The 25,621-nt window shown below is 40.7% G+C and overlaps 2 protein-coding genes across 6 annotated transcripts in view; both read left to right on the forward strand.

Annotated features, from left to right (window-relative positions):
* Positions 1–13,229, forward strand: part of TMTC1 (transmembrane O-mannosyltransferase targeting cadherins 1) — a 238,146-nt gene extending 224,917 nt beyond the window's left edge. For 4 of the 5 annotated variants that reach the window (XM_036299239.1, XM_036299240.1, XM_036299238.1 and 1 more), the window contains 5 exons: positions 226–370; positions 1,279–1,416; positions 2,882–3,004; positions 5,640–5,717; positions 11,368–13,229. In XM_036299239.1, coding sequence (XP_036155132.1) covers positions 226–370; positions 1,279–1,416; positions 2,882–3,004; positions 5,640–5,717; positions 11,368–11,508 — 625 coding nt within the window. In that variant the 3' untranslated portion in view covers positions 11,509–13,229. Of the gene's footprint in view, positions 1–225; positions 371–1,278; positions 1,417–2,881; positions 3,005–3,339; positions 3,831–5,639; positions 5,718–11,367 lie in introns of those variants that run through there. The other variant, XM_036299241.1, reaches the window with a different exon arrangement.
* A 7,203-nt stretch (positions 13,230–20,432) lies between these two features.
* OVCH1 (ovochymase 1) overlaps positions 20,433–25,621 on the forward strand; it is a 44,090-nt gene continuing 38,901 nt past the window's right edge. Inside the window, 4 exon segments of the mRNA XM_036299018.1 lie at positions 20,433–20,496; positions 21,330–21,448; positions 21,722–21,819; positions 22,962–23,143. Coding sequence (XP_036154911.1) covers positions 20,433–20,496; positions 21,330–21,448; positions 21,722–21,819; positions 22,962–23,143 — 463 coding nt within the window.

A 25,621-nucleotide genomic window follows, 5' to 3' on the forward strand; every position in this document is an offset into this window, starting at 1 on the left:
GCTGGAATAGACCCTGAGGGCTCAGTTTCCACCCTGTTAGGCCACTAGAGATGTTCATATAGTCAGAGAATGGCACTGTGATGTTGTTTAAACATGCTTCTTGATATAAAAACAAAGATCATAGTGGCACAAAATCTCAAACCTGGACAGCCATCCCTCATTTTTTGACCTTCGGAAATGTACCTACCAGAAGAAAAATGTTAATCCGCCTTTCTTAAAACTCAGCGCCCTGAAGGTGGCACGCAAAGCGGAGACCCTGTCGCCTTTGGGAGCACTATTCTACAACACGGGCCGTTATGAAGAGGCCTTGCAGATTTACCGGGAAGCTGCGGCACTTCAGCCTTCTCACCGGGAACTCCGCCTGGCCCTGGTGAGTATGTGGGCTAAGCACATGAAGCTGGGAACAGACGCAGAGCATGCAGCTGAGGGAGCTGTGGTCAGCAGGCCTCAGAACGGGAACCGGAAATTGCTATAATATATCCATGTTATAAATATTCATTTAACCAATGTTAGAGCCATTTATACAAGGCCTGGATGTTAAAAATACTTTTTAATTTTTGTTTGGAAATAATTTTAAACTTGCAAAAATTTGCAAGAATATTAAATAACTCCCGTATCCTCTTTCACCCAAATTGAACAGTTTTCAGCATTTTTATGCATTTGTTTACCACCTTCTCATGGATGTATATATGTGTGTATGACATATATGTATACATGTGCATATTTAGGCAAGTATTATGTGCATATACACATTATTAATAAATGTCATTTCTTCCTGAGCCACGTGAGAATTATAGGTCTCATTCCTTTGATTTCTAAATAATCAGCATATAGTTCCTAAGAATAAGAACATTCTCTAACATAACCGCAGTATGGTTTTCAAAGTCAGGGAAATTAACAATAACAATGTTTTTTATTTCAACCTTGGAGCAATACTTCTTTTCCTTAGATTTGCAGTACATGAAACTTATCTTGTTACAAACACAGGAAATCATTTCTCTTTTGACATATTTAGTCAACTTTTAAAAAAGGCACAAGTCATTTCATTGAATATTTTTAATGTTCCCGCCATTCACATGGAAATGCATGCACATACATAAATAACAGGCAACAAAAGTTAAAGCCTCGATGCTGTGGTGATTTGTCCCTCTCTGTGTGTCACAAACAGATGCTCAGCACTTTTGTCTGGGGTGTTTCTCAATGCCTCCGTTCAAGGATGCTTTATTTGATGAGGTAATAATGAAATGTCTCTAAAGCAAGGTCAGTGTGGTTTTGCAGGCTCAGGTTTTGGCCATGATGGGTCAGACGAAAGAAGCTGAAAAGATGACCAATCACATTGTATCAGAGGACACTGGATGCCTTGAATGCTATCGCCTGCTGTCAGCAATCTACAGCAAGCAGGAGCAGCACGACAAGGTACAGAGGACACTGGAGTTTCTTGGATTCATGGGTAGAAAATGGGGAGCCCCTAAATGAGCTCCCGGCTGCACGGTAACAAGAATGAGCTCTCTTGAATATCATCAGTTGGCATATCCTATCTCATGGGTGCTTTTCACAGATACCCCTTTAACTCTTAAGATATCCCCTGACATAATATGGGCTTAGCTCACTCTTAGTCTGAAGATTTTAATGTGGTATTATCTCAGTTTGTTTTCAGCTGACTCTAGAAAAGATAAAGACTAACATGTGTATACTTTATCATTTTCCATTTTCTTTAAATATTTTTTATGCAATCCTTACAATAAGCCTGTAAGGCAGGTCATTAACCCTGTGTTGCAACTGTTATTGTTTCTCTCCATTTTAAAGGTTACATAACCAGTAAACTCATGAACTAATTCAACAAAATACTGATTGAATACCTACTATATGTCAAACACTGTAGTAGGCACCAGGAATAAAGTGGTATGACCAAAATAAAATCATCACCCTTGTCCTCAAGGAATTTACAGTAGACAGTTTACAGGAGACAGAGATGAATAGGAATTATTAAACAAAAGGCAGGCAGTGAAGAGCATTCCAGGAAAAACAGCATATGCAAAGGCCCTGTGGTAACAGCGATTAGCCTGTCTGAGGGATGGGCATGAGGGAGCAGGGTGCAGTGTAACATATGGCTGCAGAGTATATTGGGGACTAGACCTCAAGGCTTGGAACCAGGACAGAAGTCTTGTTCCTTATCCTGGCAGAAGCCTTGGGGTTTTAAGCAGAAGAGCAACACCATCAGGTGTGTGCTTTGAAGAGATCTCTGGCTGCGTGGGCTGGAGCAGTGCACGGTGAGGGCAGAGTGAGCACCAGGCACCGAAGCAGAGGCTATGGGAGGGTCCAGATGGGCACACAGTCAGGGAATTATTTTGTTTTCTTTCAACTAGATCATATAACCTCCCTGTAAAGTGATTCAGGGACATTTCATTGTCACTGATACAAATGGAAACCTGGAGCATAAGGAAGTTACTTCATCAGAGCTAAATTCTTATTGAGAACATTAGAGAATGAAGAATTGATTGTCACTCACCACCCCCGCTAGTTCATAAGAACAAAAAGTAGCCCTAGCCAGTTTGGCTCAGTGGATGGAGTGCCAGCCTGCACACTGAAGGGTCCAGGGTTTGATTCTGGTTAGGGGCACATGCCGGGGTTGTGGGCTCCATCCCCAGTGGGGGTGTGCAGGAGGCAGCCGATCCATGATTCCCATCATTGATGTTTCTCTTTCTCTCTCTCTCCCTCTCCCTTCCTCTCTGAAATCAATAAAAAAAATTTAATAAAAAAATAAAAAGAGGACCTGGAAAAATATTTTTAAAAAAGAACAAAAAGTATAAATTTTATCATCTAAATTTGTTTTCCTTTATCTAATCTACATTTATTCTGTTTTGATTTCCAACCCATACAGGCACTTGACACTATAGACAAGGCTCTCCAGCTGAAACCAAAGGACCCAAAGGTCATTTCTGAACTTTTTTTCACAAAAGGAAATCAACTAAGAGAGCAGAACCTTCTGGACAAAGCTTTTGAGGTACATACACTTAGTCAAATTATGTTATTAAATTCATGAATTGAAATTTAATACTTCCTGAATCTAAGATCATTGGCATGTTTGTGAAGTTTCTGATTAATCAACTTGACATTAAAAGTTTATTTTTTATAATTGAGCTTCTAGTTTTTGATTATTCAGAATTCTGTGATAACTCTGCATTATTTCCTGAATTACCATCTTTAACTTGTTGTTTGACGCATTCTATGTCTTGCCCTCATATCAGCTTCTCTTTCTCTCTCTCATTCTCTCTCTGTCTCTCTCTCTGTCCTCTGTCTCCCTTTCTCTCTGTTTGTATTCAATCCCATCTCTTCCAGCTGATCTAGTGCCTGACTAGCGTTGGGCCTATCCACATGGCCCTGTACCCCCTCTCCTCCCCTCGCTGATTCCCGCTCATCCACCAGCACAGCCTGGGTCGTCCTCCCCGGGAGGCTCTCTGGACCATCCTTTCTCCTAGTGACCATGATGCCACCGAATGCTGAAAACACTTATGTCTCCACCAGTCATTTGAGCAGGCCATGTATTAAGTTGTAGTATTGGATCCTTTCTTGCTCCCCTCCCTGACCCCTGTGTGCGCTGTGTGCATGCATTTTGACTCCCCAGTTAGGCTGCACCCGTGTGCAAAGGGTCTGATTCCTTCTGTGTTCTAAATACAGTATGATGCATCTTACCGGTATTCACTATGTACAGCTTTGGAATACCACCGATGCCCAACTTGAAATAAAAAAGACATTTACAAATATGAGTAGAAATGTTACAGATACCAGACATCTCCCTTGTAACTGGTAAAGCCACAATTTGGAATTAATGTAGTAAAAATATGACACTAAATATATCATGGGAAATAAAATCTCAAATGATGTAATTTTTTTCTTTAAGTAAACTGTGGGTGGCTTTTAAAATATGATTGAAAAACACTTGTGAAGATAATTGGGGGAAAATTAGACCCTTCAAACAGTAATGGTGGCATATTTCAGAACCTTGCATTTTCTCTTGCTTTATGCATGTTTTCTACACCATCGTTCTTAAGTTATTTGTAACTACTAGGACAGCTTAATGATTAAATAATTAGTAATTTAATTATGAATATTTACATGGGGTCTGTATCTTATATATTGTGTGGAAAACAAAAGTATCGTCTAGTTGCTTGACCAGTGGATCAAATACTCATCATAGAGTAGCTGGATTTCTGAAAACTAAGAGTACAGCCATTAGTTATTAGTAACAGCTAAAATGTGATAGCACTTTTATGTATGATTCACATGTACTTAGTAATTTAATATTCACAACAAGCATATAAGAAAGTCATGGTCATTGTCTCCTTTTACAGTTGGAAAAAAAACTGAGAATCAGAGGTTATGACCTTGCTCAAGGTCACACAGAGGATAAGAAATAGATCCAGGATTTGAATCTATACCCCATCTATACTATACCCTATCTCTGTTGATAAAAATTAAGACATATTCTTCAAGTCTTTAAAGCAGATTTTTAACAGTATATAGTTTCTTAACAGATTCTCATCACTTTATGGATCTGGTCAGTTGCCTTCTTGCTAATGAAAATAGCAAGGAGTATTAAACTACACACACACACACACACACACACAGATACCTAGCTTTGTAATTAAACACTTCATAAAGCCAACACTCATAACATTTAGTTATATTTAAGGTGACTACTCTTTTTTTAAAAAAATATATTTTATTGATTTTTTTACAGAGAGGAAGGGAGAGAGATAGAGAGTCAGAAACATCAATGAGAGAGAAACATCTATCAGCTGCCTCCTGCACATCTACTGGGGATGTGCCCGCAACCCAGGTACATGCCCTTAACCGGAATCGAACCTAGGACCCCCCAGTCCGCAGGCCGATGCTCTATCCACTGAGCCAAACCGGTTTTGGCTAAGGTGACTACTCTTAAAATCAAGACTCAGTGGTGAGCTTGCCTTTGATGCAAAACAGCAAACAAAATATTAAAAATATACCTCACAAATATAAATCAATAGGATACAGGTAATTTAGGCACAAAAAAAGTATTCGAGGGTCAAGTAATTCTCTTCAAAGATTGAAGAACTTTCATATGGAAGAAAAAGAAAAGAAAGGTTTTTTAATGATTAAAACTATCCCCTAGGAAAATAGAAATCCTTAAAGGAGTAATGAGCATCCTGCAAGATTTCAAGCATAGACCAAATAACCAGGTCAGTGATCTTGTAGGGTTAAGCTGTTTAGGAAACTAAGATCATATATATATATATATATATTCCCTACAAACTCCATTTATAGTGAAAAAGGCCAAAAAGCACCAAGTTCTTGCAGGTCAAGGCCAAGGGGAAATGATTCACTATAATAGAAATCCCCCGGATTCCCTGCAGGCGTCTCATTCGCAAGTCTAAACATTAGCTCTGCAAGGAAATTACACATTTCCGTTTCCTCTACTTTAGACTCATCAGCGTTAAAAATTAATAGAAATAAATGGAACTCCTGTGAACCAGAAGTGGTTGTTCATTTTCTTAACCATTTAGATTGTCACATACAAAGAAAGTAGTTTTCACAGTTATGTATTGGTAAAGGTGGATTCTTTTTGATTCCCAACCTGAAGATATTTCTTATATATTTAGAGCTATAAAGCCGCTGTGGAACTAAATCCAGATCAAGCACAGGCCTGGATGAACATGGGTGGAATCCAGCACATCAAGGTAGGAGAAGAATACACTTCCGGGTGAACCAGCTTTTCCATTATGTTTTCTCTTTCTGTCTTTCTTCTCTCATAAAAGATTGAGAAACTATTCCCAATTTACTCCTCGAATTATTTAAATACCCCAAACATAATTGTTTAAAAGTAAAATTAGCAAAGTTTATGCTCACTTTGTATCCTAGATAGTCAATATCAGGAAGCCATTTAAAGAATAAATCTATATAAATTAGATTCCATGATTTTGTTTATCACAAAAAAAGTCATATGCACTTGAGAGGTATCCTGATAGAACAGGTAAAATCTGCACGTGTGAATTAACAGCCTTGTTGGACTTTAGTGTAGTTTATTTTCCTGCAGTTTCACTCGCTGTCTAGAGCAAGTGTTACTTTAAATATTACGTTACTATTTCTTATACCTAATCTATCTTTTATTCTCTAACCTTCTACTAAAAAACCAGGTTGCTTGTTTGTGGTTGCTTTGTTTTGTGAATTATTGAAAATGACCCTTTGGGAGATTATATCTATAACTAATAAAATCAGAGATTCATTCACTCGCCCATTCATTTGAGCGGCATTTATAAAGTATCCTTTGTGCCAAGTACTCTTCCAGTCACTAGGAATACAACAATGAACAAATAAAACAAAAAGTCCTGTCCTCTTAGAGTGAACATTCCAGAAGGGGGAATTAGTCAATAAGTAAATAAATACATATTTACACACATAAAATGTATCAGTTGGTAATAAGTGCTATGGAGAAAAAGGAGAGAAAAAAAGATAGGAATGTCAGGGGGTAAGGGCTCAAATTTTGAATTATAGTGGTTAGGGAAGGCCTCAGTTAAAAAAGCAATAGTTGAGCAGAGACCTGAAGAGAAGAAACCATGGTGCAAAAATAACGAATGATCATGTGCCGAGGTTCTGAGGGGCAAGTGTGCTTACTGTACTTGAGGAGGCAAGTGAGAGAAAATGGTAGACACCGGGGCCAGAGGATCTAATCATGCAGAATCTTGAAGGTGATTGTAGGGTCTTTAACTTTTATGCCAAATGAGGTAGGGTCCTCAGGGGACTTTGAGCAGAGAAATACCATGGGCTGACATGTTTTTAAGGATCACTCTAGTTTAGCTAACTTATTTTCAGACTTCTATCAGTTATCTGTGACTAATCTAAGAGAAGAACATTGGTGGTGAATCCAAGCATGAGCCACATAACCAGAGCTTTGATCTTAATAATGTTCTAGGTCAGTGATGGCGAACCTATGACACGCTTGTCAGAGGTGACACACAAACTCATTTTTTGGTTGATTTTTCTTTGTTAAATGGCATTTAAGTATATAAAATAAATATCAAAAATATAAGTCTTGCCGAAACCGGTTTGGCTCAGTGGATAGAGCGTCGGCCTGCGGACTGAAAGGTCCCAGGTTCGATTCCAGTCAAGGGCATGTACCTGGGTTGCGGGCACATCCTCAGTAGGAGATGTGCAGGAGGCAGCTGATCGATGTTTCTCTCTCATCGATGTTTCTAACTCTCTATTTCTCTCCCTTCCTCTCTGTAAAAAATCAATAAAAATTTTAAAATATATATATATAAGTCTTTGTTTTACTATGGTTGCAAATATCAAAAAATTTCTATATGTGACACAGCACCAGAGTTAAGTTAGGGTTTTTCAAAATGCTGACACGCCGAGCTCAAAAGCTTTGCCATCACTGTTCTAGGTTATCTAGCAACATCTAGTTGGGAAACATAGAATGAGTTTACTTTTAAAATAGTAACATAATCATTTTAAATATTTAAATCATATATTAAATAGTTGAATTTTCAAATAATATGCTCACTATATATTTAGATGCAGTGCACCTGCATTTAAAGCAATGGGCTTAATTATTAATTAGAAAAAAGTAAAACTATATACTGAAGAGCATTTAAAAAGTCTACAAATACAAAGAAGATAGTACATTTATTATACCTTCTTAAATTAACAAGTGAACCTGTTATTTAAATTTCAAAGTACTGCTCCTTGAAAAGGTGTCTGGGAGTTAAAGAAGAAAATATTGAGTGTGTTTTTTAAATATAGTAAATGCGCTGATTAAAAAGTTAATATATCCTGTTTTTCATTTTTTATAACATCATGTATTAGTTGGACAACATAAAGTTGCTATGTTTATATTTTTAAAATGGTCTAATATCAGTGAGTCATATCCTCCTATCTAATAAAAGAGAAACATGGTAATTAGTGTACGACCGCTACCCTTCCCATTGGCTAATCAGGGCGATATGCAAATTAAGTGCCAGCCAAGATGGCGGCCGGCAGCCAGGCAGCTGATGTGAACAGGGAGGCTTGCTTGCTTCAGTGATGGAGGAAGCCAAGCTTCCCCGCCTGCCTTGCCGGCCTCTCAGCTGCACTCTAAGCAACATTGTAACAAATATAGAAGCTAAACAAAACCCCGGGCTTCAGCCAGCAGGACCGCAACATTGTTTCAAATACAGAAGGTAAACAAAGGCCAGAAACCTGCTTTCAGCAGCGGAGGTCTCATAGCTGGAGCCGAGCCTCAGAGCTAAAGCTGGCCCAGAATTTTAAAAAAAGGAAAAAAGGACAGGTTGGGAGCTTCAGTCACCCACCAGCTTGAAAACGGCCCTCAGTCCCTCACCCAGGCTGGCCAGGCACCCCGGTGGGGACCCCAACCCTAAAGGGGGTGTGACCAGATGCAAACAGCCATCATCCCCTCACCCAGGCTGGCCAGGCACCCAAGCAGGACCCCCACCCTGAAGGGGGTGTGACCAGATGCAAACAGCCATCATCCCCTCACCCAGGCTGGCCAGGCACCCAAGTGGGACCCCCACCCTGATCCAGGACACTCTTCAGGGCAAACCAGCAGGCCCCCACCCATGTACCAGGCTTCTATCCTATATAGTAAAAGGGCAATATGCCTCCCAGCACCAGGATCAGTGTGACAGGGGGCAGCGACCAAACCCCCTGAGCGCCCTGCGGCTGTGTGTGACAGGGGGCGGGGCCACAACCTCCCTATCCACCCTGCTCTGTTCGTGACAGGGGGGAGCTCCTCAACCCCCTGATCAGCCCTGCTCTGTGCGTGACACGGGGGAGCTCCCCAACCCCCCGATTGCCCTGCGGCCCTGTGTGTGACAGGGTGCGGTGTCCCACCCCCCGCCCCCCCATTGGCCCTGCCCTGAGTGTGACAGTGGCGGCACCCCAACCCCCTAATCCGCCCTGCTCTGTGTGTGACAGGGGTCGGTGCCGCAACTCCCCTATTGGCCCTGCTCTGTGCGTGACAGGGGGGAGCTCCCCAAACCCCTGATGGGCCCTGCTCTGTGCGTGACAGCGGGGAGCTCCCCAACCCCCTGATGGGCCCTGCTCTGTGCGTGGCAGGGTATGGAGCCCCAACCCCCCTGATGGGCCCTGCTCTGTGCGTGACAGGGGGTGGCGCCACAACCTCCCTATCGACCCTGCCTTGAGTGTGACAGGGGGCGGTGCCCCAACCCCCCAATCGGCCCTACCCTGAGCGTGACTGAGGGTGGCATCGCAACCTCCCAATCCGCCCTGCTCTGTGCATGACAGGGGGCGGCGCCCCAACTCCCCAATTGGCCCTGCTCTGAGCCCGACCAGGGGCTGCACCTAGGGATTGGGCCTGCCCTCTGCCACCCGGGAGCAGGCCTAAGCCAGCAGGTCATTATCTCCCGAGGGGTCTCAGACTGCGAGAGGGCACAGGCCGGGCTGAGAGACCCCCTCCCCCCCACCCCCGAGTGCACAAATTTTTGTGCACCGGGCCTCTAGTCCTATATAATAAAAGACTAATATGCAAATCAACTGAACAGGGGAACAACCGGTTGCTATGAGTTCACTGACCACTAGGGGGCAGATGCTCAGCAAAGCAGCTGCCCGCTGGTGGTCAGTGTGCTCCCACAGGGGGAGCACCACTCAGCCAAAAGCCAGGCTCATGGCTAGCTAGCCTAGTGGTGGTGGTGGCAATGCTAAGGACCCCTTGGGGGATGTCCGACTGCGAGAGGGCGCAGGCCTGGCTGAGGGAGAAAGCTGGTGATCAGAGAAGGCGATGCCAGGGCACCAGGCTGAGACCTACCTTTAGAGAAACACCTTTGAAGACAATTTCAAAATCAACTGCAGTAGAAACATACTTTGAGGCCACTTGAAGACCCACAAGTTCAGTTGTTTGCATGTGTGTGCTAAGCTTAATAAGTGGCAGAAGACACTTGGAAGATAAATGTTTGAGTTGAAAAAAATAATTTAATGTAGTAAGTCTAGGTTCTCATTTGTTTGGAATTCTTTTTAGCCTCTTATCAGCATCAGTGTTAATAATCAGAAATATCTTCATTGTGTGCATGCCAGACCCTGGATTCCCAATGTACAATTTCCTGTTCAGTCATTTCCACCCTCCTTTTCACAGATATGCCAAGTGAATGCCGTAAGAAACAGACAGTGTTTACACAGAGCCTGGAGAGTCATTGAATTATAAAATAATGATGGTATCAGAATGACTGCTCACTGAAGCTCTTGACACATATTAACTCATTTGGAAGATGGATAAGCATCCAGTAAATATTAGTTGCTATTGTTTACATAGAGAATACTTTCATGCCAAGAGAATACTACTTTAAATTGTGATGGAAATTGAGAGAGAGACCGGTTTTCATCCACACTGAGCTATAACTGAATTAAATAGACCAAATACATATTTTTTGGAATGGAAAGATTTCTAACAGTCTTAGAACATATTTAGTAGCAGAAAGGGGGCTGGAAAAGGTTAATACTTGTGACTAATTCACCAGGGACCATCTGGAACCAGGTATGCATGGTTGCCAGTTAGATGGGGCCAACAGAGAACAGAGACAGGTGTCTCCAGCAGGTCAGGAATGACATACCTGCTCTCCTCCTTTAAAAGTATCCAGCAGGTACATATTGTCACACACCTAGAATATTAGATAAATGTGACTCCATGTACTTACCAGTTCTTTTCATTTTATAAAAATCTTACATTTGCATCAAAGGCTGTATTAGCAAAGGGCTGTATTGGTTGCTTTTTTGTTGTTTGTTAGTTTAATTTGAAGATTAAAATAACTCCTACCACTAAGGAGGCATTATAGATTTCTAAACTATTTACTTTTGTATTATTACTCTAGAAGTTTCAAAATCATTTCCCCACACATGCGCGTCTCTCTCTCAACACAGGAGCTGCCCCCTGGTGGTCAGTGTGCTCCCACTGTTGTTTTCTCTCTCTCTCTCTGTCTCTCTCTCTCTCTCTCTCTCTCTCTCTCTCTCTCTCTCTCCCTCCCTCCCCTCCCTCCCTCCCTCCCTCTCTCCTGCTATGGCTCCATTTGATTACAGAGGAATAGTGCTAACCCTATGAAATGCCAGCCTCATACCCTGCATTAGTAGAATTGAAAATCTGTTTTCTGCCATTTGACCTGTGGTGTAAATTCTATCCTTCACAGTCTCCAGCTGGATTGGTACTTAAAACAAATGGATTCTCCAAAAGCACCAGCAGATAAGGATACAGTTACCCATGCAGACAGGTTGCCTTAGTGGGGACATTCATGTTCAACTGGGCGAAGGGCTGTTTCCTAGTCTCCCCATCCTCCTACAGAACGTTCTGGAGGATCAGATTATTCTCTTTCTTTTTCTCAACAGGGAAACTATGTGTCTGCAAGAGCTTATTATGAGCGAGCCTTACTGCTGGTTCCAGACAGCAAACTGCTGCAGGAAAATCTGGCCAAATTGGATCGCCTAGAAAAGCGATTACAAGAAGTTCGAGAAAAGGATCAACCATAGCAGCATTGGATGTCATCTGGAGGGATGGTTGCTGGTGCCTCTGGAGGAGGAAGAAGTGATGGAGGCCTTGCTGTCACATCAGCAGGACAACCAATGGAGTTTTCCTCTCACTCCCAGTCCAGGGGGCACATTTGGAGACACTCGCTGGTAACCGTGTGCTGTGGGACTTGCATCTTCATGAAAAAAAAGATTAAAAAAGAGCAAGCAAGAGCAAGGAGGCCGGAGAGGGAAGGAATACAACAGCATTTTACAGATTTTCGTTGTTGTTGTTGCTTTAACTCCAAATTTCCCTCCATATATTTCTCTGCTTTTGCAACCCAGAGATCTGGTTCTCTCTCTTAGTTTAAGCTTTTATGTCCCAGTAATACAGAAATTAGAAATGCCATGAAGTCAGGTCTTTGCTTCTTAATGGGATATTTCAAAGAGGATAATTCCTCTGAGATAAGCCATTTGGGAAATTCTACCAAGAGGTGGCTCATTTAATTCTCCAGAACCAGAAAGGAGTATCAAATAATTTTTTGTAGAACCTTCCAGAATATGTGGAGAAAGGGGCTGTTGTTAAGTGAGCTTGTTCTAATATTCCCCTAAAGATATTGCTAGAGTCCTACGGAATAGTAAATTAAATTCCACTCTGATGCAAGTTTTTCCCATCGCCTTATATAAAAAAGGAAGCTTCTGGAATTATGTATGGATATTCTTACCCCTAGGGGAAAGTCAAGAATCTTGGTCCTCCTAATTCTTTATGGAAAATTTAAAATTTATTACAAGTAGAGTAGTAGTTCTGCTCTAAGATTTCAAAAGTACTTTTAAAATCATAAATGTTCCTGCCTCCACATATATTATTATTTTGGTGAAGAAAAAAATAGTTTATTCTACATGAGAATTATTAAAGATGTTAACTGAGAGAAATGTTCTACTTTATTATTTTAACATTTAGACATCATGAGATTCATTATTTTTTGAAAAATATATTTAACCACCTAGGAATCTTTACAGTATATCACAGAAATCTTCATAGACTATGGACTAAATAGAAAGAGAGCTTTATTATTTTGTCTTCCTAGGCTCAATGAGAATTCTGTGCTTAGAATGTGAGTGATGTAAACCCAGAATTCTTGGTTCTGTATTTGTAATTTTGGAGAATTCATAGAGAATGCTCAAAAAAATCTAGGAAAAAATTCTAAATTTATAATTTAAAAAATATATATTTATACTTTAAAATAAGGAAGGCAAAGTTGAACTTATCAATTGACATTTGTTTTTTAGTGTTATTTATTTCATAACTTATAAAATATTTAATATATGTACACACACAGGTTTTTTTTCATTGTACATAGTTGTTTTAATAACAGCTTTTAAAACCGACCATACAAGCATTATAAATCTAAATTGCAAAGCAGTTAAGTTTTAACAGCGCCTCAAAAAAGTTGCATTGATTATTCGCTTGCTAAAGTTAACGAAATTGGGGCTCAGCCTCTTCAGGGTTTGGGGTAGTAGGATATTTGGTTTATATTTTGAAATTGGAATACCTGATTTTAATTTGGTCATCGTCATAGAAAATTAAACAACACCTCTGAGCAGTGCTATTCATGGTGCTGAGCCAGGCTCCATGGAGACGCGGTAATTTGAAGGCACACATATTTCCCATGCTTAGGCCAGGTATGGTAAAAAAAAAAAAAAAGAAAGAAAAGAAAAAACCTCTTCTGCTCCTTTTCACCCCAGTATCAGAGAGCAGTGCCCCTGTAAGTTTTTTTTGGCGGGGGTCAGGAGGGAGAGGGAAGGTCTAGATAAAGGGGGAAAAAACTTCTTTAGAAAGTGATGGTACAAGGAATATTTTAAATGCAAAGGATTACAGCAATTGCATTAGCATATATTTGTGTACATCAATAATCCAATAATTTTTATATTACCATTCTGATCTTCTGTTTTTAATACTCTTTTAATGTTGTATATCAAAAAATTTTCCAAAATTTTATTTATTTTTATTCCTCTCCTAAAAATATATTTCTATAGTCTTAAGGCCAAGAAAGGTTCCATAGTACATTTGAAAAATATACTATTATTATACCTACCCCTATAATTAATAATATGAAGCTCTACCTAAAACTAATATCTAGGGCTTTGATCACAACTTTTTAGAATGATCTGTAACCAAAACTCACACCTAGAAAGTTAATGGGAAAGACTGAGCCCCAAATTTTGAAAAGCAACTATGCCTTACTTGCTGAAGTGCTGCGAAAGCTATGAGAGTACATTTGTAGGATTAATTGAAATAGCAATTATAGCCTAAAGGTCTCGGGAGGCGGGGGAGGGGGGGGGGAGAGGGACAGGGGTGGGGGGAGAAGGGTCACATGGCCTTCAGGAGACTTTTTCTGTCTTCTTTTGGGTGCTTCCCCTCCCCCAACTCCATGTCTGTTTTGTTTTTGTTTTTTCTCTCTCTCTCCCTTCCCCCCCACCCCCTTTCTCATTCTGTGTTCACATTAAAATTTAGCACTGTTACGTCAGGTATTTTGTCCTGAGTAAATACCTTCACTGAGATGTGGCCAATGAAGTAATTTTCATAGTTGAAATGGTGCCTATAAGAAAATAAATCACATTATATTTTCAAGGATATTAAGTATATTTTTAACTATTTTTGTTTGGTCCTTGTAACATGAAGTAATATGTGGAATCCATGCTTATCAAAATAAAAGCTGAGTGCCCTGGCTAGTCGTGGAGGTGCATCCAGGTTGCCCTTCAGGAAGCGTGATTGGCATGCGAGTCGATAGCCCCTCTCTGCGATGGAATTGCGGAGCCTGCTTCATGGATGTGCAGTCTACACAGTCCCTCAGGGTCCTGTGCCCAGGAGCACCTCATGCTTGGTTGAATTCCCTGATTGAAATTCTTAATAATTTTAAAAAGGATTCCTGCAACTTTATTTTGTCCCAAGGCCTTAAATATGTAGCAGGTGCTGAGTAGGAGACAGTGGCTAAGGAGTTGCTTTAGTCTGGCTGAACACTTGATCCAATGATCAGAGTTTCACTTGTGTCTGTTACTCTGAGCATCATTTGCTGTTTTTCTTAGCTACATTAGAGTTCCTTGTGTACACATCTCCCCCCTCCTACTGCCAATCTGTCTAACCTGTCCATCAGTCCTACCCAGGACCCATTCTCTTTGCCTTCAAAATCTCCATAGGTGGCAGGCCTTTGACATAGGAGCCATGAGAATGGCTTTACAAAATTATTCAGGATTTTTAAAACGATTCAGTTGTTTTCAGTTTGTTAATGGCATTCATAAGACATGGTTCAGTGATGTAACATAGTTGAACTAAACCAAAGATTTAAATACCTTGGAGGAAATTAAATTTTATTTTAGAAACTCCTGATTCTATTATGTAGTTAGACCACAGGTTAACAACTTCAATGGGAGTTTATGAATTTTACAAAAGAGATGTTTGTAATATTTCACAAAAGAGATGTTTATAATCTTTTGCAGTTTTAACTTTTAAATCTAGACTAAAATGAGCCAAAGAATTCTTAAGAAGGATTGATTTGTGGCACAATTGGTTGGTTGAGGTTACCATTCCAAGATTGACAAACCTGGTGGGTTGCTGGGGTGCTTTTACACTCGTGGCAATTGAGCTATAATTTGACCTATATTTACAGAGTTCTTAATTCTAAGATGGACAGGAATTGCCTTGCCATTTACATGTACCCAGACAAGATGCTGAGTATATAAAACTCATATTTTTTTATGACTCAAAGAAGGTGTCCATGATAGAGAGTTAATGCCTAGATCCTATAATTCTCTTTCTTTGGGTTAATTATACATACTTCAGCTTTTATTAATTATTTATTAATTGTACTCATTAGAATCAATTTTAAAAAACACACAACAATTTTGCTCTGATTTGTGATAGATTTGTACCTTAGATTAATAAATCTATAGAGTATTAATAACAATAATCAAAGGAAATATAGTTACAGGTAGTTTGTTTTCTATTTTTACCCTGATTTCCATATCACATTTACTTGGATTAAACTGTATGTTGATATTTCCCAGTAATAGCAAAACTTATCTAAGTGCCATCTTTTAGCGTTTAAAAAGAGAAAAAATATATAGGGAAATATTATAACTTTTTTTATTATTCTGGACGTTTTTTATGTAAAAGAACAATATGTTAAACACTTCTTCTACAATAGCACTTTTCCATTATTTTTTAGTAACCATGTAACTTAAAGAGAAGAAGTAAAATAACTGCAATCAAAGGTATGGTTTAATATCAATCAAGAAAATGGCACAATAGAATTGATGGCATTCCTATCTATCCATTGTCTTGTATAAAATGTTCCATTATTATTACCAAGGGTCCTTGCAATTAAAACCTTAGGGTATGTAACTCATAAAATTAGCACCTATCACAATATACAATCATTATTAATTTGCAAGTTTAGATCACCATTTACCCCAAACTGGAAACAGATGTCTATATCCAGAAATCCAGAAGTTTCTTCCCATTCTCAGTGGTGCCCGTGGTGAACATGTGTACCACATTTGGAAGTCTCCAATGCGCATAATGTCCTCCTGAGGTCGTCTTGCTGGTCTGTAAGGGGATGCACCAAGTCAGGAGTCCAGAGGTCTGGGTTCCTGGTCCCTCCTCTGCCACCGAGGAGCCGCCTCACCCTGGGCAGGTTGCCAGTGTCTCGGTCATTGTTTCTCACACATTAAAGAACTGGTTAGTTCTAAGAAACTATCAAGCTCTATGAGTCTCCTGACACAGATTGAAAGCCCTCTACATCTGAAGACGTAACTGATAAGTGTTGCCCTTTGTTTTAAAAATGCTTAAGATAATCACCACAACAGAACACATACACACACAACGCTGAAAGTGATTGGACTGCCCAAGTGCTTTCCCATGGCAGAGAAACCTACTCTTATTTTACATCCTGGACACATAAAAATTAGTGATTTCGTTATGTTTCTGGGGGGAAAAAGATGTTTAAAAATTTCCTCCTCAGAAATTAAAATATCTGTAGAAGCCATGGCTTGCTTTTATAATGTGGCTATCATTTGACTTGCTGTAACTCAAACCAATCCCTCCTTTTTTCAGGGGAAAATGACTTGCGCCATGTTCTTTGTTCATAATGCTTTTATTTCCTACTTTGATCAGTTGTATATAAATATACATTTTTGTTATGTTTGCTGTGCCAGTTAGGAATATATCTCCCATGTAAGTCTGATTATGTACACTTTGCCTAGGTCTTTCCAAAATAAAATTTATGTAAATGTCTATTTTATATAAAATATGACGAAAATAACTGTCTTGTTTCAATCTCTAAAGCGCTTCATGATTTTACCCATTGAAATCCATGTCATCAGTCGGTGTCTGCTTTAAAAGTGAAAAAGACCACCTTCCGTCCTTCCCTCATTTATTCATTCAGTGCATTGCATTGCTTTGTTCTGTGTGCTGTGAGTCTGCTCTCTTTCCCATACGCCACAATGACTATGTCAGTACTTACTCTTTATACATCTCCTCCCTCATTTTGCTGAGTAAATACAAGGTAGAAAACAGGAACTCTCTCAGCATCCTGCACTCCATCTACAAACTTACCTGCACCCACTACTTCCTTCCCTCCTGTTGCTGCAATGGAACAAAAGGGCCCTATTTTGCCTCTTGTAGAACTTCATTCTATTCCTGAACCTCTTTTTCATCTATAACTTGTTCTGTTTGCTGGTTCTTGTCCATGTGCTTCCATTTTATTGATTTACTAGAGGCTCAGTGCACTAATTCATGCATGGGTGGGGTCCTTCAGCCTGGCTGGTGATTGGGGCCATCTCACCCAGTCCTGATCTGGGCCGATTGGGCCCACCGGCCGGGGGTAAGAACCACAGGAGGTTGGCTGTGGGAGCACACTGACCACCAGGGGGCAGCTCCTGCGTTGAGCATCTGCCCCCTGGTGGTCAGTACGTGTCATAGTGACTGGTCATAAGGGTCGCTTAGGCTTTTATATAGAGAGATTTTTAATTTCTTTATTATTGACAATATTACAGATATCCCCTTTTCCCCCGCTGACCCCTTCTAGCCCGCACCTGTCCACCCCAACCCCAACACTCCACCCCCACTCCAGGCCTTCACCACACTATTGTGTGTGTCTATGGGCTATGCACATATGCACATAAATTCTTTAATCTCTTCTCACCCACCCACTAATCCCCCTTCTAACACATATACAGGTAACCACCATCAAAATCATTTGGGGGGTGGGGGCGAAGCCTTTATTTCTCTTCATCTATTGCTGCTACTACATATCTTTCTGTCATTCACAGACAAACTATTTGAATGAATTTTTTTCACCCATTCTTTCTACTTCATCGTTCAAATTCCCTCTGCATCATAGTAGTATCTGTCCCTGCAACTAATATTCAAATGAAATTGCTGTTTTTTAAGGTCATCAATAATCCCCTTAGTGCTGAATCTTAGGTCTTGTGGGACTTTGGAGGATTCTAGAGTTTAGATCAGTGGTTTAGCTGGGGTGGAAAATTTTATTTTTTACATAATATGTTATTTGTCCATAGTTTGCTCATTGCTCATGGGTCAGTCACCTAATGCTCCTAATTTTACAACACTCCTTAGAGTTGGGGCTTCCATCAAGAATCTTGGAAGTCTTCCAACAGCGAATCATTATTATTCCACCCTAATGAAGATATGTTCAAATTAAAGGCAAATTTCCCATACATCACAAGTCCAAACAAGGGTAGGTAGTGTAATCCACTCTTCCCTTCCCTGATGTCCTTCCTTTTCTAACGTTTATTTTCTAAATAAGAGAATACTTCCATTTGGGCACTTGAACATCTCCATAATCTCAACTTATACTTAAACCATCATCTTATACATTTAAACCTAAGTCTAACAACTTGACTATTGAGTATTATGCAACTTATATTGAATGGACCTTTCCCTATTTCATGGAAAAACCTTTATTTTGTTAGGCCTGTAAGAGACCAAAACTTTATATAGAAGAACAAGGTCTCACTTGAGGCTGTGAGTTTAGAATTTTGGAAGAAAAGGGAGCTGTGCTGTAGCAGGAAATGAGATTGTATCCAACCCCATGGGGATTTCTGGGTGGAAACAAACTACTGAAGATCCTGCAAAGCTGTGTGCACTGCATGCAGCAGAGTGTGGGGGGCAGGTCTGCGGGCCTCATGAGAACCTTAGCCATGAACTTCAACACTGTAGATTGGCACAGCACATTTTTTTTCTTCTCCCATATTGTAGTAGTTTTAATCGGACTCCCTTTTGCCAAGAAGAACAAGAGGAGTTGGGTCCATTTGAAAAGTCTGAGCTTTTATTGTGACCTTGAGGCCAGGGATGGTTACGGTAATCTTTGTGAGAAAACCACAGTGAAAGCAAACCTCTGGGATGAAGATGACGAGGGCCACTGGTCAGGCTGCCACCATCTCTGGAAATTTCCTGGCCAGTGCTCAAGTCTGGAGGTGCAGTGCTTTATTGTTACAAAAGAGCTGCTTACCTCACCAAACCCCTGTGTCCCCCAGACACCCAAGCTGGAGACCCAGGTGAAACTGTCATCCAAGGCATCCTTATTTAAAGTGACACTTGAAATAAAATGGTGCTACTCTCAAAAATAGTGCAGCCCAATAGAACCATCAGCAAGGATGGCAATGTTCTCTGCTATCCAACATGATAGCCACTAGCCATAGATGACTAGTAAGCCCTTGAAATTTAGCTAAAATTTTAAATTTAATTTTAGTTCATTTCAAGTTAAATAACCACACGTGGCTAGTGTTCACCCTATTGGACAGGGCAGCTCTAGGTAGTTCAATGTAATAAGACACAAAAATCACAGGAACACTTTTCGGGGTCATGAGACAAGAAGGTTGACAAGTGTGCTCCAAGTTTGTAAGCTCTTCACCAAAAGCTGCCCATTCACCTTCTGCAGTTACAGGGGTCATTGTCCCAGCTGATTGTCACCTGCCTAGTCCTATACCTGCATCCCTTCCACCTGACTATATTCTGGTTTTCTGTTCATCTGTCTACAGCCTGCTTACCACCCTGGATTTGTTTACCATCCCACCTCAAGGAGCTTTTATCTCTCTTTTACACAGAATTGAGACAACTGAGCCAAGTTAGTTGATTTATATAGAATGTCCACTTAGCCTTGCCCTAATTTTTTGATAAGATATAAGTCCATTTCAAATTCTGGCTCTATTCCTCTCCCAATCTCAAGCTAAATTGTTACAAAATAATATTTATGGGAAAAATGCTGACATGATAGTCTTAGCAATGAATTTATTTTAACAATCTTAAATGATGGGTCATATAGTTCTGGTCCATTCCACTGAAGTTGATTGCCATCCAGAAACGTAATGACATAAATCTGATCTTTTATGTCTACACTATTTGAAAACTTGAGTGTCAATGCCTTTAACAAGCTACTTAGAAGCAGGAGCAGTACCATAAAGTACTCATTAGGCCTTCCTGGGTCTTCCTTCTCTCAGAAGTCGGCTATCCTGTGTCTTGTATGGGTGACCAACTTCCTTGCCCAGCGTGGGACAGAATTCACCTGCGTGAATTCACCTTGATCACACACCTGTCCCTTAGGGACTTGTGCACACATTTGAGCGTCCCAGCCTTGTGGACACTTAGCGCCTGTCTCCAGGGGCCACTGGCTGGGCGTGTGAAACCCGAGACCGCCAGAGGGCTGCAGCATCGGGATAACCAGAGGAGGTCATGCTGGGAGGTCTGGCAGCCTGGCAGGTGCTGCCCATCATCCTGTGGGCGTGGGCGAGAGTGAAGAGCTCTATAGGCAGGCAGGCGCCTCCAGGAGTGCAAGGACCTGCGGGGCACAGACCAACTTCCTCCCTTGGTTTTCTCAGCCTAAGACACATGAACAGAGGAAGACAGACGAAGTCACCGCATGGGCACCATGCCGGCATTGGCTGAGCTTGGGGTGCTGCCGTTTCTCGCTGTGGGCCTCCCCTCAAATCCAGGTGAGTGGGCCCTGGGCGCCCAGGGTGCAGATGCTGGGGCAGGAGTCTGCATAATCCTCAGGCTGGAAGAGGCGAAGGGGAGGGGGACAGTGCAGGCCCAGATGTTCCCAAAGAAGCGCCTGGGCCCAGTTTCCTCTTGAAATTACTGGATTCTGGAGTTCAAGTTTGTAGGCACATCTGCTAACCCTGCTCGTGCTAAGCAGCCTCCTCCAAAGAAAAAGAGCCAAGTGGAAGTTACTTATCCCATCTAATAGAAGGCTAACATGCAAATTGTCCCCTCGGGAGTTCCACCTGGAGTTCAACTGGGAATTCCACCACTTACTATGATGTGCGCTGACCACCAGGGGGCGACGCGGAACGAAGAAAGGCACTGGCCAGCAGCCAGAAGGCCCTAATCAGCCCTGATCGCTGGCCAGGCCTAGGGACCCTTCCTGCGCGTGAATTTCGGACACCCAGCCTCTAGTAGCCAAATATCTGTCTTCCGGGGAGGAATATGTTGTTCTCCAGGATCATTATAGAACCTAAATTATGTAGTGCTCACCCTCCCCCAGAATCAGTCACCACAGGAAGAGCTGGTGCATCCTGCCCCAGGTGTTTTCTTGTTAAGGCAGTTCAGGCTGCAAAGGGGCAAGGGATGCCTGAGGCAAGTTCTTGTCAACACAACCTGAGTGGGGGGTGGTCTCGAGAATATTTTGAGAAAAGAACAGGGACAGCATGCAGCTGAGTGATGTCAGAACATCTGTGCCAAGCCAGGAAAATCTGAATGTGAAATCTTGATAGAGTGAGCTTTTACATAAGGTGTTCTGTGTGCACACATATGCTCTCCCTCACAGGACTGAAGTGTGGGATTCAAGCAGCTGATCTGAAAAGTACAGAAACTGCCTTGGAATCTGAGTTTTTCTCTGAAGTTACTAGTTAGAGAAATTCAACAGCTGGTAGACATCCATGCCAGGTCAGTATAACAAAGGCACTGCTTTCTTAATGAGAAAATGGTAACTTATTTCTTTTGTTTCAAATATCACAACTCCAGGTTAACAAGTAATTTCTGTCTTGATCCCACTCGACCTCTATGCCAAAAATTTTACTTCATAGGTAATAGCTTACTGCTCAACTTATATCAGTATCTAAGGATGTTATATTAGATGAGTTGATTTCAAATATTTCTGGAGTCGACACCTATGGGGAGATGTATGTTAGTTGTATCCATAACTATTGTCTTGGGCAGGTCTCCCTGAAATTAGATGAGCACCATTTCTGTGGAGGAAGCTTGATTCAAGATGATCTGGTGGTTGCAGCAGCACACTGCCTGGCTAGCCTCACAGAGTAAGTTATGAGTTTTCAACATTTGTTAAACTTTGATTAATGATGATAGATAGAACTTGGAGATTTGATGATCTAAATACCTTTCAAGGTCAAATTTCAATTCCTTTCTTAATTTTTCTACTTGGTCTACCCCTATTGGCCTTCCTGATCCTCAGAAACTGTGTCTGTCCAAGATTTCCCATGCTTCCTATCTTATAACCAGAAATCCTGGAGATCCCAGACATCATCTATAATTTGTGGATTGGTGGTGGGAAAAAATAATTACCTATTTTAATAAAGTATTGATGTCAAATATTAAGTGGGTGCTCAAAAATTTGAATAATCTGAGTTTTAGGCAGTAGGAGGGAAATAACAGATACTTGTCTAGATTAAAAGCAAGTACTAATAAGAGGGAAAAATGGTAGTTCTAGGAACAACTTTTATACTTTGTTAAAAAATGAAAGTGCATGTGTAGACTGGTTTATGTACAAAAGAAGAAAAGTTGCCACACTTAAATACTTTACACAGAAAGACAGTTGAGGTAGGAGAAAGACCTTCACAGAATGTAAACATTATGACTAAAAACCATGACTTTTTATAGATCCCTATAATTGATAAAGTCTTATGTCAATTTGTAATCCTATATAATAAAGAGGTAATATGCAAATTAACCCTCACACCCTCACAAGATGGCTGCCAAAGACCAGGCCAGCAGGGGGATTAGTGAGGGACAACCAAACAACTGAACAAGCAGGCTGCGTGGGGCAACCAGGCCAGTGGGAGGGCCATGGGGGCGACCAGACTGGCAGAGGAGGCAGTTAGGAGTGACCAGGCTGGCAGGGAGGGGGCAGTTGGGGGCGACCTGGCCAGCAGGGGGGGCAGTTAGGGGCAATCAGGCAGGCAGGCAGGTGAGCAAGTAGGAGCCAGCAGTCCAGGATTGTGAGAGGGATCCCGGATTGGAGAGGGTACAGGCTGGTCTGGGGGGACACCCCCCCACACACACGAATTTCATGCACTGGGCCTCTAGTCACTAATAAAGGTATATCTTTTAAGACTTAGTAATACTTATAGGTACATTACTCAATTTTCATTTAATTGCATGAAACCAAGAGTCTTTTCTGGGGGAAACAACTGCTTATTGAAATATTTTTCTTTGTTTTTAGGGAGCTAATTAAGAGTCTGATTATGATTGCTGGAGAGTGTAACTTCTTTCAGAAGGATAAGCAAGAACAGAATATTCCTGTCTCAAAAATTATTATCCATCCTGACTACAACAGACTTGGATATATGAATTCTGATATTGCACCGCTGCATCTAAAACACAAAGTCAAGTTTGATAAAGAGAGTTAGAATATAAAAAAATGTAATGGAGAAAACTGTTTTCATTATTCTGTACCAGTTAACTTTAATATCTATTTATATATCTGGTAATATTAGAATTGCTACATTTTGTTTCTTTTTAAAATAATTTTGTTTAATGTACAGAAAGCACTGAATGGGCCAGTGATGGTGAACCTACGACACGCGTGTCAGAGGTGACACGCGAACTCATTTTTTTGGTTGATTTCTCTTTGTTAAATGGCATTTAAATATATAAAATAAATATCAAAAATATGTCTTTGTTTTACTATGGTTGCAAATATCAAAAAATTTCTATATGTGACACGGCACCAGAGTTAAGTTAGGGTTTTTCAAAATGCTGACACGCCGAGCTCAAAAGGTTCGCTATCACTGGTATAGGCCATAAGTCCTAGCCACACATTCTATGCTTAACTTAAGTAGCATTTTAAGTACTCCAGTGTCTTACCTGGGCTATACTGTTTACCATCTACCTATACTCAGCTCTAGCCATGGAGGTTGGGACAATTGAAAATTTTATCAAAATCATCTCCTTTCTGTCATTATTGTGAAATAGATATCTGACATACTCTCAGCACAGGTTAAACAATCTGAATAAAGTATAAGAAATGTGTTTTTTTTTAATGCAAGAAAGGAAAGTGTTTAGTGACAAAAACAATGAAAGAGCACAGATCTAGAGTAGTTAGCCAGGCACTGAAATAAGCAACTGTGCTTGAAGCATGTAATTGATTTTTTAGAACCTAGAGCTTTAATTGGCCATGTAAGGAGCCTGCATTGGAGTTAAGGATCAGGGATGGGAAAGTCTGATTGGAGCCTTTGTGTACCTGGAACTTCCTGAAAGGTAATGCTTTGGAAGTAGGGGGAAAGAGAGGGAAATACAGCACACGAAGTGAGAAAATAAGGAAGCTTACTGGATGGAGGGTTCTCGAAGAATCTGTAATTGTAAGCAAACCCTCATTCGGGGTCATGCTGAAATTTACATTATCTGTGATTCAAAACTCTAAGCCAAGACTCTAAAGTTGTTACAGGTGAGTAATCAGGGCTTCTGGCAGAAGCAAAAGTCAATCCTTTCTGAAGAGAAAAACTTTAAATCTCAGCTTTACTATCCTCCCATAAAGTTTTAATGAATATGAACACACAATTAAATCAAAAGCATACAGAGAAAGTTGCCACCAAAGAGAGAGTCAGAAATAATAACTAATTATTCTTTCTACGATTATAGATGTTAAAATAAGGTACATAATATAAAGTATGTTTTACTTAAGTTTATGTATATGAAGGTCTATCCAAAATGACTAAAGAACAGGAAACTATTAACTTAGGAGGAAAATTTTTAAAAGAGCCAATAAAACACTAAGGTATAAAAGTATAAAAATATAAATGGAATTGGAAACACAGCTGAATTAGTTAGCAGATTAGATCAGATACAGGGAACTAGAAAATCTGAAATAATTATTGAAAAGTGACAAAGTAAGAGACAAAGGAGATATATTAAAAGCATTTAGTGCCCTAACCGGTTTGGCTCAGTGGATAGAGCATCAGCTTGCAGACTCAGGGGTCCTGGGTTCGATTCCAGTCAAGGGCATGTACCTTGGTTGCAGGCACAACCCCAGTGGGGGATGTGCAGGAGGCAGCTGATCGATGTTTCTCTCTCATCGATGTTTCTAACTCTCTATCCCTCTCCCTTCCACTCTGTTAAAAAGAAAATCAATAAAATATATTTTTTAAAAAATAATAATAATAAATAAAAGCATTTAGTAAACATCCAGTTTGAGCTTTAGAAAAAAATATAGGTAATGGGACAGAAAAGCTATAATTTAAGAAAAAAGTGCTAAGGAATAAACATAACTGATGAGGCACAAATCTCCAGATTTAAGAATTCAATAATTCCAAACTATGATATTAAAAATTATATATAGACTAGAAGTCTGGTGCAAGAAATCCGTGCACTCAGGGGGTCCCTCAGCCCAGCATGTGCCTTCTTGCTGTCCAGAAGCCTCTGGGGAATGTCCAACTGCTGCAGAGGCAGGAGAGGCTCCTGCCACTGCAGCTGCTCTCGCCAGCTGTGAGCTCGGCTTCTGGCTGAGCAGCAGGTCCCCTGTGGGAGTGCACTAACCACCAGGGGGCAGCTCCTACATTGAGCATCTGCCTCTTGGTGACCAGTGTGTGTCATAGCGACCAGTCATTCTGCTGTTCAGTCAATTTGCATATTAGCCTTTTATTATATAGGATATGTTATGTTGAACTATAACATGCTAAAAACAAAGAGTGGATCTCAAAAGCATTGAGAAGAAAACCTATATTACCAACAAGGAATGACAATTAGACCAACAGCTAATTTTTCAACAGCAGTAATGAAAGTCAGAAGACCATAGTACAAGATCATCAAAATACTGAGAGAGAATAACTCAAACTAGATCTGTATATTAAAAAATTATTGATTTTTTTTTGCTCCTCATTATAG

The sequence above is a fragment of the Myotis myotis genome, unplaced genomic scaffold, assembly GCF_014108235.1.
Source record: "Myotis myotis isolate mMyoMyo1 unplaced genomic scaffold, mMyoMyo1.p scaffold_m19_p_3, whole genome shotgun sequence".
Lineage (NCBI taxonomy): Eukaryota > Metazoa > Chordata > Mammalia > Chiroptera > Vespertilionidae > Myotis > Myotis myotis.